We start from the raw sequence: 25,000 nt of genomic DNA on the forward strand, positions 1-25,000 counted from the left end.
GAAGGAGAACCAGAATTACTCACTACTTGCTGTAGTGAATACAGAAATCGCCATTTAGCAACTAAACACAAAAGATGTATTCCCATTATCTTTTTGTATCTTAGCCATGGTGATGTGGAGGCAGCCTTGGTCTGGATGACGATAAGTGGAACACCAGCGAAAAATTCTCTGCCTGCCACATAGATTTACATCTAGTCTGGCTGCAACTGAAATATCAGTAATTATATGTAGTCCACGAAGTGCAATAATCACGCGATACCGGAGAGATCTAGAACACAGAGGTACAGGATTTTGCTTGATATCCCCTGCCAGAATCTGTTATTTAAAATATCAACAAAGGTGGTAACAATAACAATATAAACACAAATGTGTATGAAAATGATTACATAATCCACACAAAAGGTAATATATTAGAGCAAAATGGTCAATATGGAGAAACTGACAGACCTCTATGATAGCTACTCCGAAGAAATCATTTCAGTAGTGATGATTTTGAAAATGAAGATCAAAGGTGAGGGGGAGGAAGAGAAAACTGACAGAAAGGCATGCCTAGGAGCCTGCTTAAAAATACCCTTACGTAAGAGAATTCTCATCCAAGCCAGTGGAAGGTCATGGTGAAGAAGATCTGGCAATGCTAAAGAGTGGAGGTAAATGATATTATTTTGAGATGATTCCTCCCAGAAAAGCTGCTTGCCATAAGTTAAGTCTCTCTCTTTTACCCTTAACATAAAGAGAATAAGAGTTGTAGTCGCTGTCCTGTTAGTTATAAGAGGAAAACGAAGCTTGTGTAAAGAACAGACCAGACTACTCGGAGTATGACTAGGCACAGGCAGGAAAAGGGACCCTGCCTAGAGGGCAGTACGTGAAGAACTCTGAATTTTCTGTTGGTAGTATCGCAACTGGTTAAAGACAATTCTCTTTTCACGTCTCCTAATATTGCTAAGAAATATTTTCAAAAATTATACTTGCTTATCAGTAAAACCAACAAATACCTTACCCACCCATAATCTATGAAAGAAATCTGCTTTGTTGTTTCTTGAAAAGATGGAAAAACTGGAGGAACAAAACTGTGGAAGAGAGCATTAAAACTTTTTTTGTGGTGTGAAGACGACCCAAGTTGGGTAATATTTTCATTAGATTCGGAAGAATTTTATAAGCATTCATCATTTGGTGCATCTTACAGCAAAATAATAATAATAACAATAATAATAATCTTTTATGGCTAAGGAAAAATTCATGTCATTTCCAAGACGTAAAAACGACCTCTTTTACCGTCCCAACACTTTCATGATAACGTGAATTAACTAAGTCCTGATTTGGCGGTACATAATATCAAATTACCCTCAGCTTAAATAGAAACGAAACAACCTGGAAAACTCCGCCATTCGTCAGCGCTATCACATCCTCACCTTAACCGCTTTAAAGGTATCCAAGTGTCAGTATCTTTCTTCATCTTCGCCTTATCCAGAATCATCAGTTATCCCTTGTGTCAACAACCTCCTCGCTATCACAAAGGAGTCTTTGGTTCTGATGAATCGAGTCAATAAGTGAGTGGAGCCCCATTATCATCACTCATCATCGTTGTCATCGATGTTCATTCGCACTCTGTTATCGTTGCATGTTAAAAAGAGAGGTGGTAAGCATTACTAATATATGACGGAGAGAGAGAGAGAGAGAGAGAGAGAGAGAGAGAGAGAGAGAAATTTCAAACTGAGTTGTACAAGAAAGCCAAAAACGAAAATAAGTAGTTATGCACTCCAACTATGTCTGCCTGAACACACGCACACACACACAAACATATATACATATATTATTATATATATATATATATATATATATATATATATATATATATATATATATATATATATATATAATAGATTAGCTAAACTAATTAACATCGAACAATCTGTAATTCTCTTTGCCTTCTTCCTTTGCAGACAGAGAATTCTGGTACTCCCAAGCTAAAGCTCAGATGGAAGAGCTCTTCGAAGGCCGCAGAAATTCCAAAGGGTACGCAAAGAACGTCATCCTTTTTGTGGGGGACGGGATGGGCCTCTCTACTGTCACTGCGGGGAGGATTCTCAAAGGGCAAAGGCTAGGACAAAGTGGAGAAAGATACCGGCTTTCCTTTGAGAAATTTCCCTTCGTTGCATTGGCTAAGGTATGGTTAAAGCATTTGTGCAATAGTGATTTTGCAAAAACAATAGGACACATTGTATTCCATGTACTTTAAACACATTTATACACACACACATATAGATATATTAGATATATATATATGTGTGTGTGTGTGTGAATAGGTGTGATGAATGTATGCATGTATGTGAATATTGAGCCTCAGCTGTATCTGATAACTTGGGTGGCTCTAACGGAAATTACGACAAGAATCTTGCCATTCTCACACTTTAATTTCTGAATATTAGATGAATACCTTTGCGCAGTTTTAATTTCATAGAAGATATATGTCATTTACTTACTTTTTAGCCGGATTGTTATATGTATTCTCTCCCATTGCTTTTTGTAAGCCGATTATTATATAATAATATATATTCTTTTCCATCGCTTATTTTGCTCCAACTCTCTTTCATTCTTTCCATATAACACCCAGATCCATCCTTTCACGATTGTTAATTTGCTTACCAATTCTAACTATTTCGACAATTCTGACCCTGTCGCTTCTTTTCATGCCTCATACACCAAACACAATACACACTGAAGCTTTAGTTGCTTTATTTTTCTTTTATTGGCAATCAAATTCCACATTTCAATTCTTGAAAGGAAAACGACCTCAACCCTAAGATATTACATTGCCATTAAGAATTGCTAGGCACGGTGCTACCTTCCTAACTTCTATTGTTATGTGACGCCACTCAAATCTCATTGAACCATCTTTCAATGTTAACATTCTCCATTCCATTTTTCTGGTCCAGTTACCATCATAAACTTTTTCGTGTTATCATTTACTCTTATTTCCTCACATTGCTGGCAATTTCAGGCTCTTCCTTGCTGTAACAGTTTGTCTTCATTTATTCCTAATATTACTTCACTCTCTGGGTTAAGGACCTAGTCGGTACATCTTGATTTTTTAGGGGTGACACAAAAGTAGTGCTGTTTAAATGTAACACACACACACAAAATGCAACGGATCTTAAATTTGATACCTAACTTTCAAGTTAAAGAGCATCATAAGGACAATGAACAATTTCTAAAAGCTTTTATCTAGCTTGCTTTTGCGTATGTTTGTTTGTCTGAGGTTTTCGACCTGATTCCTTCGTCCAATGGACTTAAAATTTTGCATGGTTTCTCAATTCCTGGGGTAATACAACCGTACATGATCAGTAAGTAAGAAGTGACCTCTAGGGTAACCTCTCCTAGTATCTGAGGATTTGTATGAAACTATTCGGGTTTTTCACAAGTTCTGACTCACTTAATATCCTTCTTTGCCTCGACAGGCTATCAATTTCGTTAGCTACAATCATAAATTGGTTACAATTTCCGTCAAAACTGAAAAGTATAAATTAAAAAAAGGAAATAGAAATCTTTTATTAAAAAACACCAAAAGGTGAAACATTTGTTTCTTTAGACACACGTAATTTTCCTACAATTAATTCGGTCTAAAAAGATTAAAGCGAGGGCGCCAAACATTGAAGGAAATGCTAAAAAAGTTTTTTTTAATTCTGGTATCATTTCCTTCCATGTTTGGCGTCCACGCTTTTATTTTTTTAGACATATAAGTAAATCATGGTCTCAAAAAATATTTTCATTTTCTAGTGCATTTTAATAAAAGTTTAAAAACAATTCTTTCTATTTTATTATTTCCACTTAAATTTACAAACTGTTTGGGCTCATAAAACCACCATAAGGGGACCTCATTTATTCTTAAGTAATTCCCTTTGTAATGTTTCCTTAACAAGGAAAAGGGAACCTTTTTCTTTTCAAATTCTCTGATACTTAATTCAGACTCATCCCGAAGTCGCTCAGTTCCCCTTTGGTTTGGTAACTCAAATACTTATTGCAGGTGAACTAAACCTACCTTCATTTAGTCCATAGAGGGAATCACCAGGTGCCACATGATAGCATAAGGATTCTTTCTCCATGGTAACTTCTCACTGCTGGTCTAGTAACTATCTCTCCAATCACCTTTATCTTCCGTGCTCCCTTCCGTTACAAACTCTGCACTTTGAGCATTCATGAGCTGGACAGGAAAGTGACCAAATGGCCAAATCTTTCTACTGGCTGTTTTTCGTATCCATGTGGCTCTCATCATTGTTTCAGCATTGATAAGGCTACTTCCTGTCAGGTGAGGGTAGAGCTTATGACTGAAAGCGATTCAACTTCCTGGATCGGGTTTGCCAATGGTAGGGTACTACTTTTTTATTTACTCTTTGAGAAGAATGCTAGAATATATAAGCAAAAAGAAGAATAAGACACAAAAGGTAATATACAATGCGCAAACAAGCAAAATATAATTTACTCTATAAAGAAGAGAATATTGTGATTACGAGTAAAGCGAAGTCTTACTTGAAACAGAGTATAATTTATCTAAATGGCTTGTAAAAATCCTTACACCTTTGGTACGAAACACTTCTAACACAAATTTGAAAAACAATGTTGATTTTATAAACAAATTGAATAGTTAGAATTTGAATTCTGATTTTAATATGGTTAGTTTTGATGTAGTTTCTTTATTTACAAAAGTGCCTGTAGATGATTCACTTGAATTTTTGGCGTATGGATTAGAACATTTTGATATTCCTTCAACTGTAGCAAACCTCATTAGTCTCATAAGGTTATGTATCAAACGATAGAAAATTTTGTTTTAATTAGGAATTTTTTGTACAAAAGTTTGGCATGGCCATGGTTAATCCCTTATCTTCCGTCCTTAGCAATATTTACATACCGAGAATTTTGCCCCAAAACATTGCATGGTTTAGGTACGTGGATGATATTTTCTGTATTTGGCCAGTTCATGAAAATCTACAAGAATTCCTTAATAATCCCAATAATTTAGTCCCTTCTATAAAATTTGTAATTAAATTTTCTTGATGTAACCGTCCATAGAAATTATAGAAATTTTAACCTCCTTAATATCACATTTATCCCCTTAAAATGGTTCAGATATGTAGATGACACCTTATTAGTCTTACCTGTTGGTATCGATGTAAAAGATTTGTTGCCTAAATTGAATAATTTAGTGCCATTCATAAAATTCACTGATGAAATTGAAAATAGCAATGTCATTCCTTTCCTAGATGTGTTAATACATAGAAAGTCTTACCAATGTAAATTCAGTATTTATAGGAAACCCACAAATAATTTAACATGAACATTTTTATTCTGTCCACCATCTTAATATCAAAATTTCCATTTTTTCTTCTATGTTCATACGTGCTTTGTGGATTGCGAGTCCATTATATCTTGAACAAGAAATAGCATACATAAAAAAAGATAGGAAATTATCTCTGCTACTCCCCTCATAAATTGATTTATTTATCTATCAAAAAGCTCACAAAAAGTTTTTTAGTGTTGTTAATAAGGAAAAAGAATCCCCTAAAAATGTACTTAGCTTGCCTTACTTTCGTGGATTTGAAACCATAAAATAAATATTTAATTCTTTTAATGTTAATGTTGTGTTCTCTTATAAGAATACCATTAAAAGTATGCTAATTATGAATAGTCAGGTAACAAATAACAACATAATTTACAAAATTCCTTGTAAGGATTACCCGTCTTTTTATATCGGTTAATGAAGATTTAGATGTACGAATAAAGCAGCACACGTATTCAGTTAGAACAGCCAAGATTTCAAATAAACTATTTATTCATCTGAGTGAAAAATCTCATTGCATAAATTGCTGGGTCTAATGATTATGTTTCAAGAAATTTACCGGAATCAGCAATTATACAAACCACTAATAATAAAGATCTTAATTCTTTGTCTAGGATTGTACCATTTGGACCCATATGTTTGTAAAATGTTTATGAAGGACCTTAAAATAATTAATTAGTTCCCCATCTTTCTAGTTACTATTTTATTTTTTCTCTCTCCCATACTCACTATATTTATATCTTATGTTCATTTCTCAGAACATTTTTGTAAATTTCAGGTTACTAATACAAAGTGCATTGTTTTATAAATTAAATTGCCTTTGACCAGTGTGTTTGACTGCACCACTCTTAAATCCTTAATCAAGCCTTCGGGATTTTACTAAATTTGTACTGTCCGGTCGTATATGTCTCTTTGTTTTCAAAATATATTATTTTGTGACCAAATGACATGTGACCATGTGTGGGTGGCTGCTTTTAAATCTTTAATCTAGTCCACGGGTATTTTTCTTTTCTTTAAAGGTGAATTGGACCTTATGATATTCCTGTAATGTCCATTTGCATATGCTTACTTGTACTGTTTTTTCATTGTTCTGATCAGTCTTGCCTATAGTAAATGGACGTTCAGACCGAAAGATCTCAGCAGTTCTCGTTTTCTCAATTTCCTCCGTGGCATTAGATATTAAAGGACATTTGTAGCTCGATATATGTATATGAATCACAGTAATGTGGTTTGACTTATATAATGGCTACGTGCGGGCAAAAGCACTACAATGCTACCGAGGACGAGGTGGGTTTGATGCAGTCTCCAAAACTAAAAATACCTGAGTGCGGCAGGTATTTGAGGTGGGAGGCGGCATAAACTTATATCCTCTTGCGGTGGCGGGGTGGGCTAAGGCTTCACTGCCAGTCCTGGAATTGAAGATGTCAATGGTTCGTGCAATTCTATTATCGCTGAGTAAATTCCCATTCGGTTAAACATATATGAAAATATATTCATTCCGAGGTAGAGCGAATTAGATATTAAAGGACATTTGTAGCTCGATATATGTATATGAATCATGGTAATGTTATATGACATATGTATATATTATACATATATATAATAAATATATATAATATTATATATATATAGATATATATATTTTTTTATATATATATATATACTATATATATATATATATATATAAGAAAAGCACAAATCCCACAGGAAAATGATAGTCAGAAATCCAAGCGCTTTCGTCTTTACTCAGACATTGTCAAGGAGCTAATGAAGTACAATTGGAGAGAAAGGTCTCAGGTACAAAACAAAATCAAGAATACCAGATGGTTAATTGTCAAAAGGGTAAAAATTAAAAGAGATAATCCAGGATTATCGGATATCACACGGTCACAAACTTAAACAGATTTGACCCTAACCGAAATTACAAAGTATCTTTACAGTCCAAAACATGTAAAAACTGAATATATTAATTTGGTTGCTTATATTTATCTACAACTTTTTTCATTAGGAAAGCATCAAGTTTAAATAAACATGACTTAAATTTAGAACATTTCTATTATTTGACTTGATAAAACAAGATTCAATGAGCCTTAGTCCCTTGTAATAACACAGTTAAAAGGAATATCATTGAATCTTCTTTTATCAAGTCAAATAATAGAAATGTTCTAAATTTAAGTCATGGTTTATTTAAACTTGATGCTTTCATAATGAAAAAAAGTTGTAGATAAATATAAGCGACAAAATTAATATATTCAGTTTGTACATGTTTTGGACTGTAAAGATACTTTGTAATTTCGGTTAGGGTCAAATCTGTTTAAGTTTGTGACCGTGTGATATCCGATAATCCTGGATTCTCTCTTTTAATTTTTACCCTTTTGACAATTAACCATCTGGTATTCTTGATCTTGTTTTGTACCTGAGACCTTTCTCTCCAATTGTACTTCATTAGCTCCTTGACAATGTCTGAGTAAAGACGAAAGCGCTTGGATTTCTGACTATCATTTTTTCCTGTGGGTTCGCTTATTTTATGAAGTCCCACGTGTATCTACTGTCTACTGTGATTTTTTAAGCATATATATATATATATATATATATATATATATATATATATTATATCTATATATATATTATATTATATATATATATATATATATATATATATATATATATATATATATATATAGATATATATAGATATATATATATATATATATATATATATATATATATATATATATATATATATATATATATATATATATATATATATATATATATATATATATATATATATATATATATATATATATATATATATATATATATATATATATATATATATATATATATATATATAAATATATATCAACTTCAACTTATGCATACATTATAGTACATATGTATATTAAATGTTTTCCATTCCAGATGGGAAACAATTATGCAGCAAAAAGTGTTTGCAAACAGTTCGCAAACTTTGCTTGCAAACAGTGTTTCCCAGTGTGGGCAGGCCTTAACAACCTGCCAACTTGTTCCTAAAGAAGTACTCTGATTTTGTGTCAACACCTATACAGCAAGGATGCCACTGCCTTCAATGTCATCGGTGATCTCACTGTAGTCCGGGTAGCAATAGTAAAAGCCTTTGAGATCACCATTGACGAGATCCTCGAGCTATTTCAGCTAGATGACTTCCTCTTGTACGCCCTTAGTGACCTTACCTCCCTTCCGGTGGACAATGCACCCAAGACCATTGCTGGGAGCTGTGTGTGGGCTGATGCCTATGATAGCCACCATCCATAACTCCGTTCCTCCGAGAGAGAATCTGCCCCTCGGTTCCTCTTACTGCCAATTCCCAGTAATCATAGCACACAAGTAACTCCCAAGAAAATGTAGCATGTGCGCACTGCCATGAACCAGGGCACTCAACAGAGCAATGCCGCTAAAAGGCAGAACCACATCAAAAGGCTCCATCCAAGTCCTCAGGTGAAGATTTCCAAAATCAAAACTCCTCCATACAATGGACCAAGAACAATAGGCTTGTTCCCAGGGCCATCAATTAATGTAATGAAATACACCAGAGTCTTTGATTCTATCCTTCCACTTTTTGGGTGTTTAAAAATTAATGTAAATTCGTACAAAGTTTGCATTGTAGTATAGTCCAGAACCACATCAGCAGTAACGTGCAATTTATCTTCATATTTATGTCAGAGCCACCTGGCACATGTACCTATTAGAAAAAATACTGAAAATGAAACTGCTTGAGGCTTATAATGCAAAGCGTAAGTTCCTTCTAGTGATTTAAAAAAAATCTTAACCCTAGAAGGGTGTCTTTCTTTCTTGATTCTATCTTTTCAGAGTTATGTAATTTTGAAAGAGAAATATTTCGTGCTGTATAGCTAATCAACTAATTTCAATAAATGTCACTCATTACATGTGCAGCCTTTATAGCACAATGCTATCCCCATACAAACTAGTGGGTCCACTAACTACCAACAAATGCATTGTATCATCTCTTGTAAGCTGACTAATAGCATGTCCTTGTTTTACGGTATAAAGATAACAGTATAATATATGATAAAATTAACCTTATCAACCTTATGGCTTGATATAATTACATGTTATGATTAATGGTTATTTGCTGATATTATAATGATATGCTGCTGTTCTATTTAATGACTATTGCGAAACATGAACTTTTTAAAAAATATTTTAATTTCCATTTATACAGTCCTAATAGTTTTGATGTTTCATCAATGCTTAGCAGCAATGTAATTCCACAAATTTCTGCTGGTAAAGTAAAAGAAAATGTTGATTTTAAATAAATTTAAATTTGAAGAATTTTACCTTGTTTTCCTGTTTTACTTTTTTTTTACTCTCACTTGAAGGTTGTGGAAGTTAGTTAATTATCGTTAGATGGGTTGGAATGCTTTCTTTAATAGGGAGGTGTGATAAGGGTACCTTATTTTACACAATCCCCAATTCAAAGTAACATAAAATGGCGAAAACCAGAAGGAAGTAAAGTGTTTACAACTTTTTATTCATAATAAAATACAGGCACATCCGCCCCTGTGTTTTACATACCACTTCCTTAAAGGAATTAATGAATAATGGCCCCTTGTCCAGTTGACTGTTATGGCCTTGTATTTGGAGGGTAACCAGCTTCAAGAGAGAGTTTGCCCTGAGAGCCTGATGTACGGTTAAGGAAGGACACCCAGCCACCATATTTAAAGCACAAGCTGCATGGCCTCATATAGCCTGGTGGTGGAAAAGACCACGAAGAGTCAGGCAATGCCATCTACCAGGATGCTGGCAAACATTCTCCAAGGTGATAAAAGGTGCAGATATGAGATGACAACTTTTAGACGACGTTACTCCTGAGCTACCTCTCCTAGAGACGGGCTGATACTAGTCTACATTATCCTATGTTTTTATTCAATATCCCTCCCAACCTGCACCTTGAGGAAGACATATTCCATCTCAGATAGAAAATAATGTGCAAGTTGCAAGGTTATATCAGTCAGTCCATCTCCGTCTCTGACTTAATTTCCTCTTCATCTTCCTGAGTGATTCCTGTATTCTGTTATAATTGTATTGTGTTATGCTGGTGTGGTGTCATAATTGTATTGTGTTGTAGTCTATCAGCCTAAGAGTGCGACAGTGTGAAGTAACATCAGTAATCAGTAACGCAACTTTTCCTTTGTAATTAATCAGTAACGTATCTCCTTTCCTTTGTAAGCAACCATTAACATAAGTTATTCCTTATCAGAACGAGTTGCTCAGTACCCTGTGTACATCAACCAAACCACGTCTTATGCAACCTACTCAGCCCCAATCACTCTTGTTACAGGCTTTCATTTAAGCTGACATGGATTCTGGATTCTTGCCTCGGGTACTCCAGGAAAAATTTTCCACCCTTTGTGCCTCCTGTGTTACAAGTGTTCGGATATCTCATGTCACCTGTTCATCTACTTCAAGATCTAATTCATTGTTTATCATTATCTGTGTTACTGGGCCCTTCCTCTTTAAACTCATAGGGTGTTATTGTTTGTTTGTGATATGATTTGTGAGTTTCAATATAATTAATTAAGCTAACCTAAGAGTTTACATAACTATTACCTACTCTGAAGAAGGCCCTCAACAGTAGTTCGTTTTATATTATTGCACCTCCTTGTCCAGTCTATTTTCAGATAATTTCAGATTATCCCTACACTTGCGCACTCCCAGTTACAATTGTATTGGTGGTGACCTAAAGCCAGATCTTGTTGAATTGTTGCAAATCCCTTGCAAGCAACTATCAGCAAATAGCAATTGCTACGAAGTTGGATGCAAGAGTAGAGACAAATCTGTCATACAGTGTAAAGTTTCTGCTACAAGCACACGAAGGCAAAGCCAGTTTCCACAGCAAGTAAAGTGTTATTTTGTGTTTTAGGTATTTTATGTTACAAATATAAAAAGTTTCTTACTACTACAAGAGTTAGGGATAGGAAAATTTTAGGCCATGTGTATGCGGAATAAGCTACCAAAGAAGAGAATAACTAACCAAACAACTTAGCTTTTGATACCTACTGTATCATAGCCTGCATGCCTTTCATATTAGGCAAGCTAGGAAGCATTATTTAAACGAAATAGTGCTACATTTCCTTCGCCAATTTATCTTCGGAATTTCTGCGCCACAAAGTAGCCTAAACTTAGCTAGGTAAGTACATGTGAGAAACTTTATGGTTTCTATCCAGTCTGTATCCTGCTTCACTGGATTTCTCTCTCTCTCTCACCGTGCTATGTAGAAAATAGGAAGATTCCGTTCCTATCATTGTTTCCTTCAATAAGAGGTACGCTCAGTAGAGTAATATGAGACTATGTGGGCATTATAAGAATAACAGTTGCAATCACGACTCCCCTTGATGTAATAATGAATGCCATAACAACGGTCAGTCATATGTGAAAATACCATCTTTTGTGTATGATTAGCTGGACCAGGGCAAACCTCACCTGTTTATTCATGCAAAGCCTTGGGAACTCCCGCAGGAGCAGTTGTAATCATTACGTAAATATTTCCATACAACAACTTGAGCAGGCTTAGGTGCACCCAGGATAGGGTTGCATTAATATTTTCATAAGTTAGGTCCTCCATTTCCCATGTGGGAGAATATTAAGTAGCCATAATCTTGTATTTGCGCACTAAGCATACTCCAGTATTTCTGTGTTCTTTGCGAAAAGGATATTAGTGATTGTTACTGTGTGCTTGAAGTGGAGCGCTTCTATTCTTGTCCATTATCATCATCTAATTACTATGGTAAGCTTACGTCCTACTGCCTACTAAATTCCATAGTTCTTGTGCCAACCAAATTCCACAGTTCACGTGCCTACCAAATCTACGGTTCTTATGACTGCCAAATTCTATTGTTCTTGTGCCTACCAAATTCTACGGTTCTCGTGTCTACCAAATTTAACGGTTCTTATGCCTACCAAATTCTAGGGTTCTTGTGCCTGTCAAATTCCATGGCCTGTTGCCCACCAAATTTCACTGTTCTCGTGCTTACCAAATTCCATGATTCTCATACTTACCAATTCCATGACCTAGTGCCTACCAAATTGCACTTTTCTCATGTCTACCAAATTCCACGGCCTAGTGCCTGCCAAATTCTATGGTTCTTGTGCCTACCATACTCCATAGTACTCATGCCTACCAAATTCTACGGTTCTTGTGCCTACTAAATTCCAAAGTACTCATGCCTACCTAATTCCAAGGCTTAATGCATGCCAATTCCAATGCCTTGTGCTTGAAAATTCCCAGGTTTAGTGCCTGCCAATTCCAAGGCTTAGTGCCTGGATATCTATAAGATTTCAGTTTGAAGAAAAGGCAGAGACAGGATGTGAGTAAATTGGGTATCATTAAGGATAGTAATGGAAATATATTGTATAGGGATGGGGACATTAAGAAGAGATGACGATAGTATTTTGAACAACTGCTTATATTGAAAATGAGAGAAGAGATGGGAGAAGCATAGGAGATACAAGATACAGAAGTGAAGAGAGCATTAAGGAAAATAAAGAATGGTAAATTACCATGTCCATTGCAGTTCCAAATTGAAATGATCAAATTACTAGTTACAGATGGGGAGAAATGAATGCCAGACTTATTAAAAGCTATATGTGAAGAGGAAGAAATACCAAGGGACTGGGAGGAGAGTCTAATGGTGTATATATGCAAGCAGAAGGGAGATGTCATGGATTGTGGTAACTACAGGATAATTAAACTAACAGAGCATGGATTGAAAGTTTTAGAGAGAGAGAATATTGAATAAGAGATTAAGAGAGATTTTAAAGATCAGGAAACAGCAGTATGGATTCATGAGAGGAAGAGGGATGGTGGATGTCATCTTCATAGAAAGACAGCTACAGGAAAAGAGACTAGATGGAAACCAGGGGCTCATTGTACATTTATGGACATAGAGAAAGCATGTGATAGAATCCCAAGAGAAGTGATGTTTTGGCGTTTAAGGAAAGGGAAAGTCCCAAAAAAGCTGGTTAGGCTAGTCGAGATGGTATATAAAAGAACGAGCACAAAAGTGATAACAACTAGTGAGGAAACAAAAAACTTTGAAGTTAGTGTTGGATTACACCAGGGGCCAGCATTAAGCCCATTTTTGTTTGTGCTGGTCATGGATGTGTCGAGTGAAGAGATCTGGAATGAAGTGCTGTGGGAGTTGTTTGTACACGGATGATCTGGTGATTACTACTGAAAATGAGAAGGACCTACAGAGAAGGGTTGGAGAATGGTAGGAGTCTTTAGAGAGTGGTGGTTTAAAGGTGAATGTGAATAAAACAGAGGTTCTGCTGAGCAGTAAGGAAGATAGAGACAGAATAGAAATACAAGAAGGAAGAGGCTTGATTATAAAAGAGGCAGAAAAGTTTAAATACTTACAATGTACTTTAAGCCAAGATGGAGAATGTGAGGCTGAAGTTGACAGTAGGATAAAAGCTGCATGGGGGAAGTGGTATGTGATAAGAAAATGCTAATCAAGCTAAAATTTAAGATATCTAACACAGGGATAAGACCAGTGTTAATGTATGGAACAGAAACATGGGCTTTAAGAAGAAAAGAGGAGGTAAAGCTTGAGAAAACAGAGATGAGAATGCTGATGTGGATCATGGGAATATTGTTGCTTGAGAGATTGGAAAATGATGAAATAAGAAGGGCAGGCTTAGAAAAGATTATAGAGGTGATAAGAGAGTCACAATTAAGATAGTACGGGCATGTGTTGAGGATGGATGATGAGGAGAGAGTGAAGAGGACTTAGGAGTAACCAGTTACAGGAAGAAGATTGAGAGGGAGACAGAAAATTAGATGGCGAGATAAAGTGAAGGAAGATATGAAGAGAAAAGGTTTGGTGGAGGATGATGCATTTGATAGAAGGCAGTGGAGAAGGTGCATCAGGCCACTGACCTCTAAATGTCTTGCAAGGACTCCATATGAAGACCTTGGAGCCTTGGAATTAGCTTGAACTTTTACCTACTTGTCAATCCTCATCTTCCAATACGAGTACCCATACCCTTTCAGGACCTGCCTACATCGTTATCAGATTATATTATGAAATTCAGTCATCCTGAATCTGACGTCTCATTCAGACATACTCAGTCCTGCGGGATACCCTGACTCATTAGCACTAATTCCTAATGAAATAGCCTTAGTCTTCTACCAAGACTGATAACTTGCTTCATCAGTCCGTAGTGAACCCCTAAGCATTCAGCACAACTCTAAGTTATGGAACTCATGTTAAAACTGAACCAGCTGATCATTTCTACCAGTATAGCCAGTGCCACTTTCAGTGCCACAGATACCTTGCATCACCATCATGACTGCCAGAACCCAGCAAAAAGGAAGATTACAAGTACTAATTAGACACTGGTCAGGGCTCGGAGTTCAAAGGGCAAGACCTACAGGAATGGATTCAAGCCAGAGTAGCTACAGCCAAAGCAGAAAGAGGAGCTGAGTGAGCAGCTAAAGAAGCAGAGTGACTCAGCCAAGAGAAAAGAGAAGAAGCAAAGGAATTTGGGAGGGAAGCAGAGTAAATAGAGAGGGAGAAAGAGCAAGATGCCCTAGAGAGAAGAGAAGCAGCCTAAAGGATGCTCCAACCTACTCAGGCTACTCAGGGCATGCAACCCCCCCCAGCAACTCCCTTCCAGCATTTGATGCTCAACAACATTGGCTCTCACATAAAGGAATCGAACGAGGACATGCCATGGTCAAGCGAATCCTATGGACCCACTAACCTGCTCCTGAAGAAGTAGCTCTGATTTCGCGTCAACACCTAGACAGCAAGGGTACCACCACCTTCAATACCCTTTGGGATCTTACTGTAGTCCGGGCAGCAATAGTAAAAGCTTTTGAGAGCACCATGGACCAATGGAGGTAGAAATGGAGAGGCTTACTGAAAGAGGCCAGCGAGACTTGGTTAGAGTGGGTGGCCAAGAAAACTCCAGCACTACACCAAGGGCTTGTCGCCTCCAAAGCTTCTATCATTAAGGAGATCCTCGACTATACCAGCTGGAGGACTTCCTCTTGTATGACCCTTGTGACCTTGCCTCCCTTCCGGTGGACAACACACCCAAGACCATTCCTGAGTGCTGTTGGTAAGCTGATACCTATGATACCCACCATCCACAACTCAGTTCTTTCAGGAAGAGAATCTGCCCTTGGTTCCTCCTGCTGCTAATTCCCAGTCAACAAAGCACCCAAGTAACCATCCAAAAAAAGCTAGTGAGTGCACACTGCCATAAAACAGGGCACTTAACAGAGCAGTGTCACCACAAAGCAAAACTGCAGCAGAAGGCTCCAGTCAAATTCCCAAATGAAAATTCTCAAAATCAAAACTCCTCCATACACAGGACCAAGAGCAATAGGCTTGCTCCCATATCGGGGGGCAGTGCTAAGGAGGGATTTTAGTAACATTTATTGCATTGCATGTAAGGTGTAGGGGCACACCTCTTCATGGATGAAATCCCTAACAGCCTCGCCACACCCACCATTGCCATGGCTGTTAAAATCCCCTCCTCCTTAGCCCCTTGAGCTAAGGTCTCTATGTCTGTGGCACCTCCTCAAAGTAGTTATACCGCATGCCAAGTCAAAATCTTTGATGACTCTGGTGCACAAGCATCTATGATAAGAGAAGGTAGTATCCCAATGAAACTAAGGTTGATCGACACAAACTATCAAGTTGAGGGTCACACGACCTTACCAACCTAAAATATGGGTTACAGGGTAAAATGGGACCTGCTTAACTAAAAGGAGAGAATTCCTAACTGGTAACATGACCTACCTTCAATGCTCCCATTAACTGCCATCTCTGTGTAGCTGAAAAAAGTAATTGAATTTAGGTTCTAATTCAAACTCTTGAGATACAAAATAAAGCCTTATTCCCCCAAAATAGCTATCATAAAAATTAAATAACATGAATTCAAAATCCAAAATATCATTAAGACACCATTATTAAAATTGTCACCCACTATCCTCACTCAAAAAAAACCATCAGTCTTTCTCAGATAAATGTCAATAAAGAATTAATTTTTGGTAGTGACAAACTTAATCCATCTGCAAAAGAACCCACAATTATCCGGCACCAAAGTAAATAAAGAGCATGGATAAATGTCCCATAAACTTTTTAAAGTGTTTCTCTGCACTTCAATCGCCTAAAGTTTTTTCAACAACTTTCTATCACGTTACCTTTTGATGGATCTTCTTGTGCCTCCATGTAGCTTGTGATCATCACTAAAGTTCTTGTCTAATGATCCCATAAATTACTACCTAGGGGGTTACATTCTATTCATTTGCTCTAACCGATGTATGAACTTACAGACACTAATGGACATATGAACGTATGCATGCTATTCTACTCTGATGTATGTACGCGATTGTATTTCTCTGACATCAAAATCATATGATTTTTGGCTAACCAGGTCATTTGTGCACCCTGCCATCTCACTGGTGCGATCTGTAATGTAAGCTTGTCTCATCTCGTTCCAATATTTTTAACCTTTTTCCATAACATTCGAGGCTGTGTCATTGTGCATTCCAATCTTGTTCACGTCCCCCTTTGCTGGCCTGATTTTCACAATTACATACCAATGTCTTTTATACTGCTCAGCTACCACCTGTATGCACCCCTGGGGCATACTAGACCTGACTACTGGAAATAGTTTATAATGTCTTTTATCTTAACCCGCCACATGATTTAGGGCCACTTCTGCCACTGGGATCCTCCTACCCAGTTGGCTGCATCCAAATTTGATGGACCCTGCAACGCACATTGGGACCATCATTATCACCACCATTATCGTTATCACTGGAATTGTGTAGCGCTCTGCGAATAAAAAATCGTCCTCTCCATTATACTCTAGTTGAGGAACGATAATTGTCTCCAGCGAAAGCGGAACTTTCACCACCTCATGGTAACCCTGTATGTGTATCATAAACACCCTTGTTGATAAACTGTAGATGTCTATTAAGAAGAATAAGGTTCTTTTCTTCAAAGATGCCCCTGTTGCCAGTAGTTTAAAAAGAAAATGATGAAGGAAGATTGTCACTTATTCTCAAGTCTGTTCACTTCCTGTCAAAGTAGACATGTGAGAATCTCAGCTCACTGATATACTGGAAACTGAAATCGCACTACCTGATACAGAACCAGAGGCCGATGCTATTAGCATAGATGGTTCAGTAGAAAATACAACCCAGTTGACATAGTATATGATGTATACACTACAGATATTTTGAAACACGAAACCAGATCTAAGAGAGGAAAAACGATAGAGGAGGAGGGTGATCTCTACCAGTAAAACACCTGGTAACTGGTATCATTTTCTTTGTGACAGTGACAACAAGAGTTGTACAGCTTCCTTTCAGATAAAAAACATTTTGAAATTGAATCTTACAGCACAGTAATTGTGACAAAAGGAACAGAAACTTTGTGCAGGACGGTGATGCCATCATTAGTCGACATAACTCTTTGCAATTAAGAGGAAACATGCTAAGAATGCTATTTACGAAGGAAACAGAACTATCATAATCAGAGCTACAGACACTGGTGTACTAATTACAGCAGTATCTGTTCTATCAAATCTCACTGCACTTGGCTTAGAGAAAAATAAGGTTAGCTTATGACCATGGAAAACTTTTTCGAAACATCCCAGTTCATGAAAACTGGTGCAGACAAAGCTAAGGGGCTTCCATTTTTTCATGCATTTACTGAATGAGATGCTGTATCAGCTTTTCATGGAAAAGCTAAAACGTCAGCATGGCAAACATGGAATGTTTGCTGTAAGGTGACCTCAGTCTTCAAGAAATTCAGTATCTGTCCATAGGAAGTTGATGCTATTGATCTGATGGTCTTAGAAAGATATGCTGTTGTCATGTAAGATATTTCAAGTTCATGTGCTAGTGTCACTGATGCAAGATTAGACTTGTTTGCAAGGAAGCAGGGAGCACATGATTCAATTCTTTCAAGTCAATCTGCCTTGCCTGAACATGCAAAATGTGCAGCTCTCCAAGCAGGATAGATATGAGTCAGGCATTAGTTCGTCAGACGGATGTGCCTAGTCCAGCTATGTGGGGCTCGATAAAAGAGGGTAATAATGGAAAATAACACGAACAACTTCCACCAATTGCTTAAAGTTGTCAAGAACTGAGAAAATGTAGTTGTAAGGGTGACTGTCATGTTAGATGCGAATGTTACCACAGCGGACTGTGGAGTCAAAGTAGGGGACCAGGATAAGCCATTCTGCTGCAAAACATGTAGAGAACTTACGGGATTGTAGGAACAAGAAAAGGAAGAGTATGCCATTTGGTGTCCCAATGGTGTGGAGGGAAGGGAAAGATCACATTACCAACTGCTACTTTTGCATGACAAATCTAAAAGGCATCAATCGCAAGAACAAGCACCATGTTCAATGCCCTGATGTTCCTTCTGCCATAAAGCCAGTCCCCCATGGCCCTGGTCTTCCTGTTCCTGAGCCAAATGTCACCATGGAATCTAGTTCTGATTCCGAATCTAGTGACATGAGTGATACAGCTGATTGTGGTGCATACAGGCCAGAAGAGGACGACCAACCAGTGCCTTTGATCCAAGCCAAACTCAATGACATGACAAGAGACCTGAACCCTTTCAAGGAGTCTGCCCGGCTACTGTGTTCTGGTCTTCAAGAGAAACTTCTACTGGCACCAGGAACTACATTCTATTGGTATCGGGAACACGAGAGAGAATTTAGAAGATTCTTCACATTTGATGAAGCATCTTCACTGGTCCACTGTAACAATATTGCTGACCTGATTAAATTACTTGGTCTAAAGAATGATGCTATGGAATGGAGACTTTTTATTGATTCATCTAACAGAAGTGTCAAGGCAGTTCTTCTGAATAATGGAAATAAGTTTTCATTGATCCCTGTTGGGCACTCAGTTGATATGAAAGAATCCCACATAAGCATGGAACGTCTGTTGTCTGCTCTGAACTACCAGAAACATAAATGGTTGATCTGTGGAGATCTTAAAGTTATTGGACTCATCCTAGGACTTCAAGCTGGTTACACAAAGTATCCACGCTTTCTGTGCTTATGGGATAGCCATGCTGATGACTAGTATTATGTCAGACAAGAGTGGTCATCAAGACAAGGATTAAAACCTGGGTCATACAATATTCTGTCCCCGCCTCTGGTTGAACCAAGCAAGATATTGCTTCCACCCCTCCACATCAAACTTGGTCGCATAAAGAACTTTGTAAAGGCATTGGACAGAGAAGGTAGAGGATTTGCTTTCTTCCATCAGTAGTTTCAACAAAAAAGTATGGAGAAACTTAATGCAGGTATATGTGATGGTCCTCAAATAAGGGAACTCATCAAAGATGCTACTTTTCATCATGCACTAATTCCTGCTGAACCCTCTACCTGGTTATCCTTTAAGTCAGTCATTGCAAACTTCCTTGGTAACCACAGAAGTTCCCAATATCAGAAGGTGGTTGATGAGTTAATGGAGAATTTCTGCCAGCTTGGTGCATGCACGTCAGTGAAAATGCACTTCCTCCAGTCTTATCTGGACTATCTTCCAGAGAATTGTGGAGACTTCAGTGAAGAACAGGGTGAGTGCTTTCACCAAGATATCAGCGTTATGGAAGAGTGCTATCACGGCCAATCGAATGTCAACTTTCTGGCCGACTATGCTGGTACCTGAAGATGGATGTGAAGCCTGCTCGGCACAAACGGAAGTCCCTGAAGAGACTATTCATCCATGAGTAGCTTCCTTAGTTCTTTATACTCTTCTTGTTATCTATTAAAAATATTTTGTAAGCCTACTGTGAATAAATCAGTCTAATATTTTCAATTATTGTTTCATTCCCCTACAAATAGATTGGAATTTAGGACATTTCTAAGGTGCTAATATTTCATTAACTTGATCTGATTGAGTAAAATGATCATGATTTTTGGATTCAGTGCAAAAAACTTGCCTGAAATCCAGTATTATATGTTAGACCTTGAAAACAGCGCAGGCCAGTGTGATTATTCTCCATTCCATCAGCCATAACCCCAATGTTAGTGTCAGTATCACTGCTGTCATCAATACCACTGTTATTGGCCACACCACCATTATTAATGCCGCCAAAATTATCACCAATATCCCCAATATCACCATGATAACCACCATTATTATTGGCGCCAATATTACCATCAGTATCACCATTGTAACCACCATTATCACCGATGTGATCACAAATATTATTACCACCAACGTCCTCCTATTAACCTCAGTATCCTCATTAACCTCAGTTTCACATAAATCCACATATAGAATAAAAACACCCAGTATCCCAACCGTTATGCTGCTAACACCTGTATGGACCGATATCCTGTGTCTCCTACATGCAGGATGGCCCAGCTAAAGTTTGTTGCCCAAAATGGATCCATCAACACTACCACCCAGAGTGAACCGCACTCTTATAAAACCTAAGGTACTTAATCTATGGGCTTGCATTTCACAAACCATCTCCATTGAGGGTTTCAAAGGGTATTGGGAGAACATAGACTGGTATAAATTATCGTCCATCAAATTTACTGAGCCCCCATATCAATAAAAATTGGGATCTATCAGCCTGGGCTCTGAGGCGTACCACATGAGACCGCAATGGCATGCACAAATCATCTGTACCCCCTTTTTTTATTGACTTTCCAAAAATTTCGCTGATCTCTTTGCCCCTTTGAGTAACCTCCTTGGGAAGTTCTCATGTTACAACTCCCAGATTTCTTAGGTGTGGATCTTGCATCCCTCCATTTCTGAGACGGACAAGACTTCCAAAAGTGATCTGCACTTTTGCATGTTCCACAATATTTGGCTCTACATACTTTCTTTATGTGCCCTGGTGTATTACAATTGAAACAACACAACTGTTGCCTTTGATCCATAGATCCTCTCTTATATTTCACTTTTTCCCAAAAGAGGGAGAATGAAAATCTAAATCGCTTTCAGTTGCATTTCTTGGGCCAATCCCATTAAAAACATGTACTATCCACCGTGGGACATTTGGACATGTGTTTTTGAATTTGGGAATAAATTAGTTCCTCATCTGATGTAGGTTCAATCTTTTCATCAAAGCTATCTACAATGGCATCTGGGATTTTGTGTAGAAGCTGGGAAAAATGAATGAGCTTCTGTAGGGTGTTAAGTGAGATATTATTACCATTTGCCTATGTGGAATTTTTTAATTTCTGATTCAAAAAGCTGAGAGCTATGCTCAACCATGGTCTTCTAACATTTTCTAATCTTGTAGAAACCAATCAGGTCTCTTACCATATCTCCTGGTTCCTTTGTTTCATAGGCTGCCCTCAGAATGCTTGTAATACGGGTCATGACCAGCATTTTGTATGCTGAAAACTACGACATCTATGGGTCAAATTGCCTCTGTCGAAGTCCGACAAGGGGTTTTGCCTCTGTGAATGCCTCTGTATCACTTTTAATTCCCTTGATGTTTAAAAAGTTGTTTAATTATTTACTTCTTCAATAAAAATTTGCACTGGCTAGGACAGAACACCATCAACAATGCCCCAGAAAGGAGGAGCTCCTGCAAAAAGTTTGACTGCCATTATTTGTGTCCATCATTTTGTCTCCCTTAATTTTTAGTATTTGCCACGACCTCAACAACATCAATAATGTTTATCCAGTTTCCCTAAACTGGATAAACACCAGTGAGAACAAAAATAAATAGAAATATTGAACACATAGGTCGTCATTAAACACCTTTAAGTTGCCTACTCCCCACATTAGCGTGTATATATTCTTAATCACACATGCAACCCATGATAATCACCGTAGAATAGCCTCACCGCATTTATCACACAAGTCGTATCACAAGCGCCTAACTGCCACACTCGATACAACACTGTCTTGGGAGGTTGAACTCTTTGACTGAATTCCACTGACTTCAACTTTAATACCTTCGTCAGCAATAGAGGGATAGTTGCTAAACATACCTAACTATTGTCCGTTTCCTCTAACGTCTACATGATCCCCTAACTTCTATGTAACCCCCAGTCTCTCCAGAAATGTAATCCATAGACCTGATTGACCCTATTTAACTAAAGGGAGAGAATTCCTAACTGGTAACGTGACCTAGCTTCGATCCTCCCATTAACTGCCCTCTCTGCGTAGGTGAAAACAGTCATTGAACCTAGGTTATAATTCAAAGTCTTGAGATACAAAATAAAGCCTTTATTCCCCCAAAATAGCTAACTAGAAAATTGAACAAGATTAATTCAAAATCCCCAAAAAATCATTAAGAAACCATTATTAAAATTGTCATCCACCATTCTCACTGTCAAAAAAAAACCATCAGTCTTTCTCAAATAAATGTCAATAGAGGATTCATTTATGGTAGTGACAAACTGAATCCATCTGTAAAAGAAACCACAATTATCAGGCAACAAAGTCAATAAAGAGCATGGATAAATGTCCCATAAACTTTTTAAGTGTTCCTCTGTTCTTCAATCCACTAAAGTTGTTTCAGCGTCTTTCTTTCACATTACCTTTTGATTGATCTTCTGATGCCTCCATGTAGCTTGTTATCACCATGAAAGTTCTTGTCTAATGATTCCATAAATTACTACTTAGGTGGTTATATCCCATTCATTTGCTCTAACAGATGTATGAATTCGCCCATGGTAATGGATGCACAAACGTATGCACACTATTCTACTCTGATGTATGTAAGTGAATGCATTTTTCTGACTTAGCAATCATGTGAATTTTGGTTAATCAGGTGATTTGTGCACCCCGCCATCTCGCTGGTGCGATCGGTAATGTTATGATTGCATAAACTTGTCTCTTCTTGCTCCAATGTTTTTAAGCTTTTTCCATAACATTGAGGCTGTGTCGTTGTGCGTTCCAGTCTTGTTCATGTCACCCGTTGCTGGCCTATTTCACTATTAATTACCAGTGTTTTTGTATATGTATGCTGGCAGTAGTAACTTACATCCCTGTGATTATGACGTCTTCCTGGGACAAGTTTTCAAGTCCCCTATTAAGTACGGACATTCCAATGGCACAAACACTTCAATAGCTTATACAGGCACCGACAGTCCTCATAGACCTGTCTTTAATTCACTGCCAGTGATATCAGATGCACCTGGACAATGCTATGCTCCACCCATCATGGACATCGAGCCCATTGTAAATGCCCTGGCTAAGACTGGCACTTCATTATTGCTAGTGCTGGAGTAAGGCTTAAATCTCCTTCCCGGAGATCGTAGTCCGGGCCGCCTTTCACCTCCCGCTTTGGCTCTGCTACCAGTGCCTGTGAGAAAGGACAAGCCCATTAAGAACTCCCCCAGATCCTTATGACTGCAGCAGATGCTAACCCAAATGTGGCCTTGCAACCTGTGCCTGAGTCGGCCACCCAAACTTGTGAGTTGAAATTGCCAATGATAACCTTTTCCTCTTCTTCCCCGTCCTCAGCTGACCAGCCCCAAAATAAGGACTCTGCTGAGTCAAACTTTGCCAGAACTCAAGAAACTGAGACAGTTTATGTTAGGACTGGTAAGGAATTGCCATTTTAGCAGCAGCCAGAGCAGCTGGCACTCATGCATCTTCCTCAAACTTGGGTCCCCCAAGTCCCCCCTACAATGCCATTGAACTAACCTTGGAGAGGCCCAAGGAAGAAAAGGACAAGGCATCGAAAATCTCCAAGTAACATAAGAGAGTTGATGAACATCGCACTAGTGCCTTGTCATAGTGCCCCCGTCTTGCAGGGAATTCTGGCACACCCATCTAGAAGAGGATGCCAGGTTCTTTCTCTTACTTCCTGCAACATTTTCTCTATTTCATGCTCTGCTTATGCAGAGTGCCATTTGCCAGAGTATCTGGGCTTATAAGTTGATTGCTACTCAGGAAATATCACCAAAGGCATCAAAGGTATTAAGACATATGCCACTAAAGCCATTAGGCTTAAAACTTAAGTGTGCCAAATTTGTCACCATGCTAGATTTTTTTTCTTTTTAAGGAACGTGTCCTGACTGCATGATCACCCTGGGATGACTCAAGTACTTGTCAGAGGTGTCGTGCCCTCTGAACGGTCGTTTCTCACGCCCATGGTGTTACCAAATGCACTCGATGCTGTCTCATGGGATAAAGAATATGTATAACCAGTACAAGGTATATGAATTAACTTTTGGCATACTAATTTCCCATTACTAAAAGAATTGCTAATTTCTAATTTATTCATTTGGATATTATTTTGTGTAATGAAATATAATCAAGTTCTTGCCTCTATGCTTTCACATTTTGGGTATTAAACAACAATATAAATCCATACTTATTTATCAAAGTACCACCTGTCACGTGTACCTATTATGAATACACTTGAAAACGAAACAGTTTGAGGTGTATAATGCTGGGCATAAGTTCCTTCTAGTGATCTTAACAAATCTTAATCCTGAAGGGTATCTTCCTTGATTCTATCTTTTGTGAATTACGTAATTTTGAAAAAAATATTATGAAAGATGCTTATGGCACAGGGCTATTACTGTACAAACTTGTGGGTCCACTAACCACCCGATAGAATTAAGCTAACCATATTAACCTATATTTTAAGGTTTAGAAAATGTTGATGTTACAGAAATTTAAATCATCTTCAACGG

The 25,000-nt window shown here is 37.8% G+C and overlaps 1 protein-coding gene across 2 annotated transcripts in view; it reads left to right on the top strand.

Annotated features, from left to right (window-relative positions):
• Positions 1-25,000, top strand: part of LOC135210950 (alkaline phosphatase-like) — a 102,945-nt gene that overhangs the window by 24,892 nt on the left and 53,053 nt on the right. For both annotated transcript variants that reach the window (XM_064243929.1, XM_064243928.1), the window contains exon 3: positions 1,941-2,164. In XM_064243929.1, the coding sequence (XP_064099999.1) occupies positions 1,941-2,164 (224 nt within the window). The remainder of the gene's footprint in view (positions 1-1,940; positions 2,165-25,000) is intronic.

The sequence above is a fragment of the Macrobrachium nipponense genome, chromosome 4 (assembly GCF_015104395.2).
Source record: "Macrobrachium nipponense isolate FS-2020 chromosome 4, ASM1510439v2, whole genome shotgun sequence".
NCBI lineage: Eukaryota > Metazoa > Arthropoda > Malacostraca > Decapoda > Palaemonidae > Macrobrachium > Macrobrachium nipponense.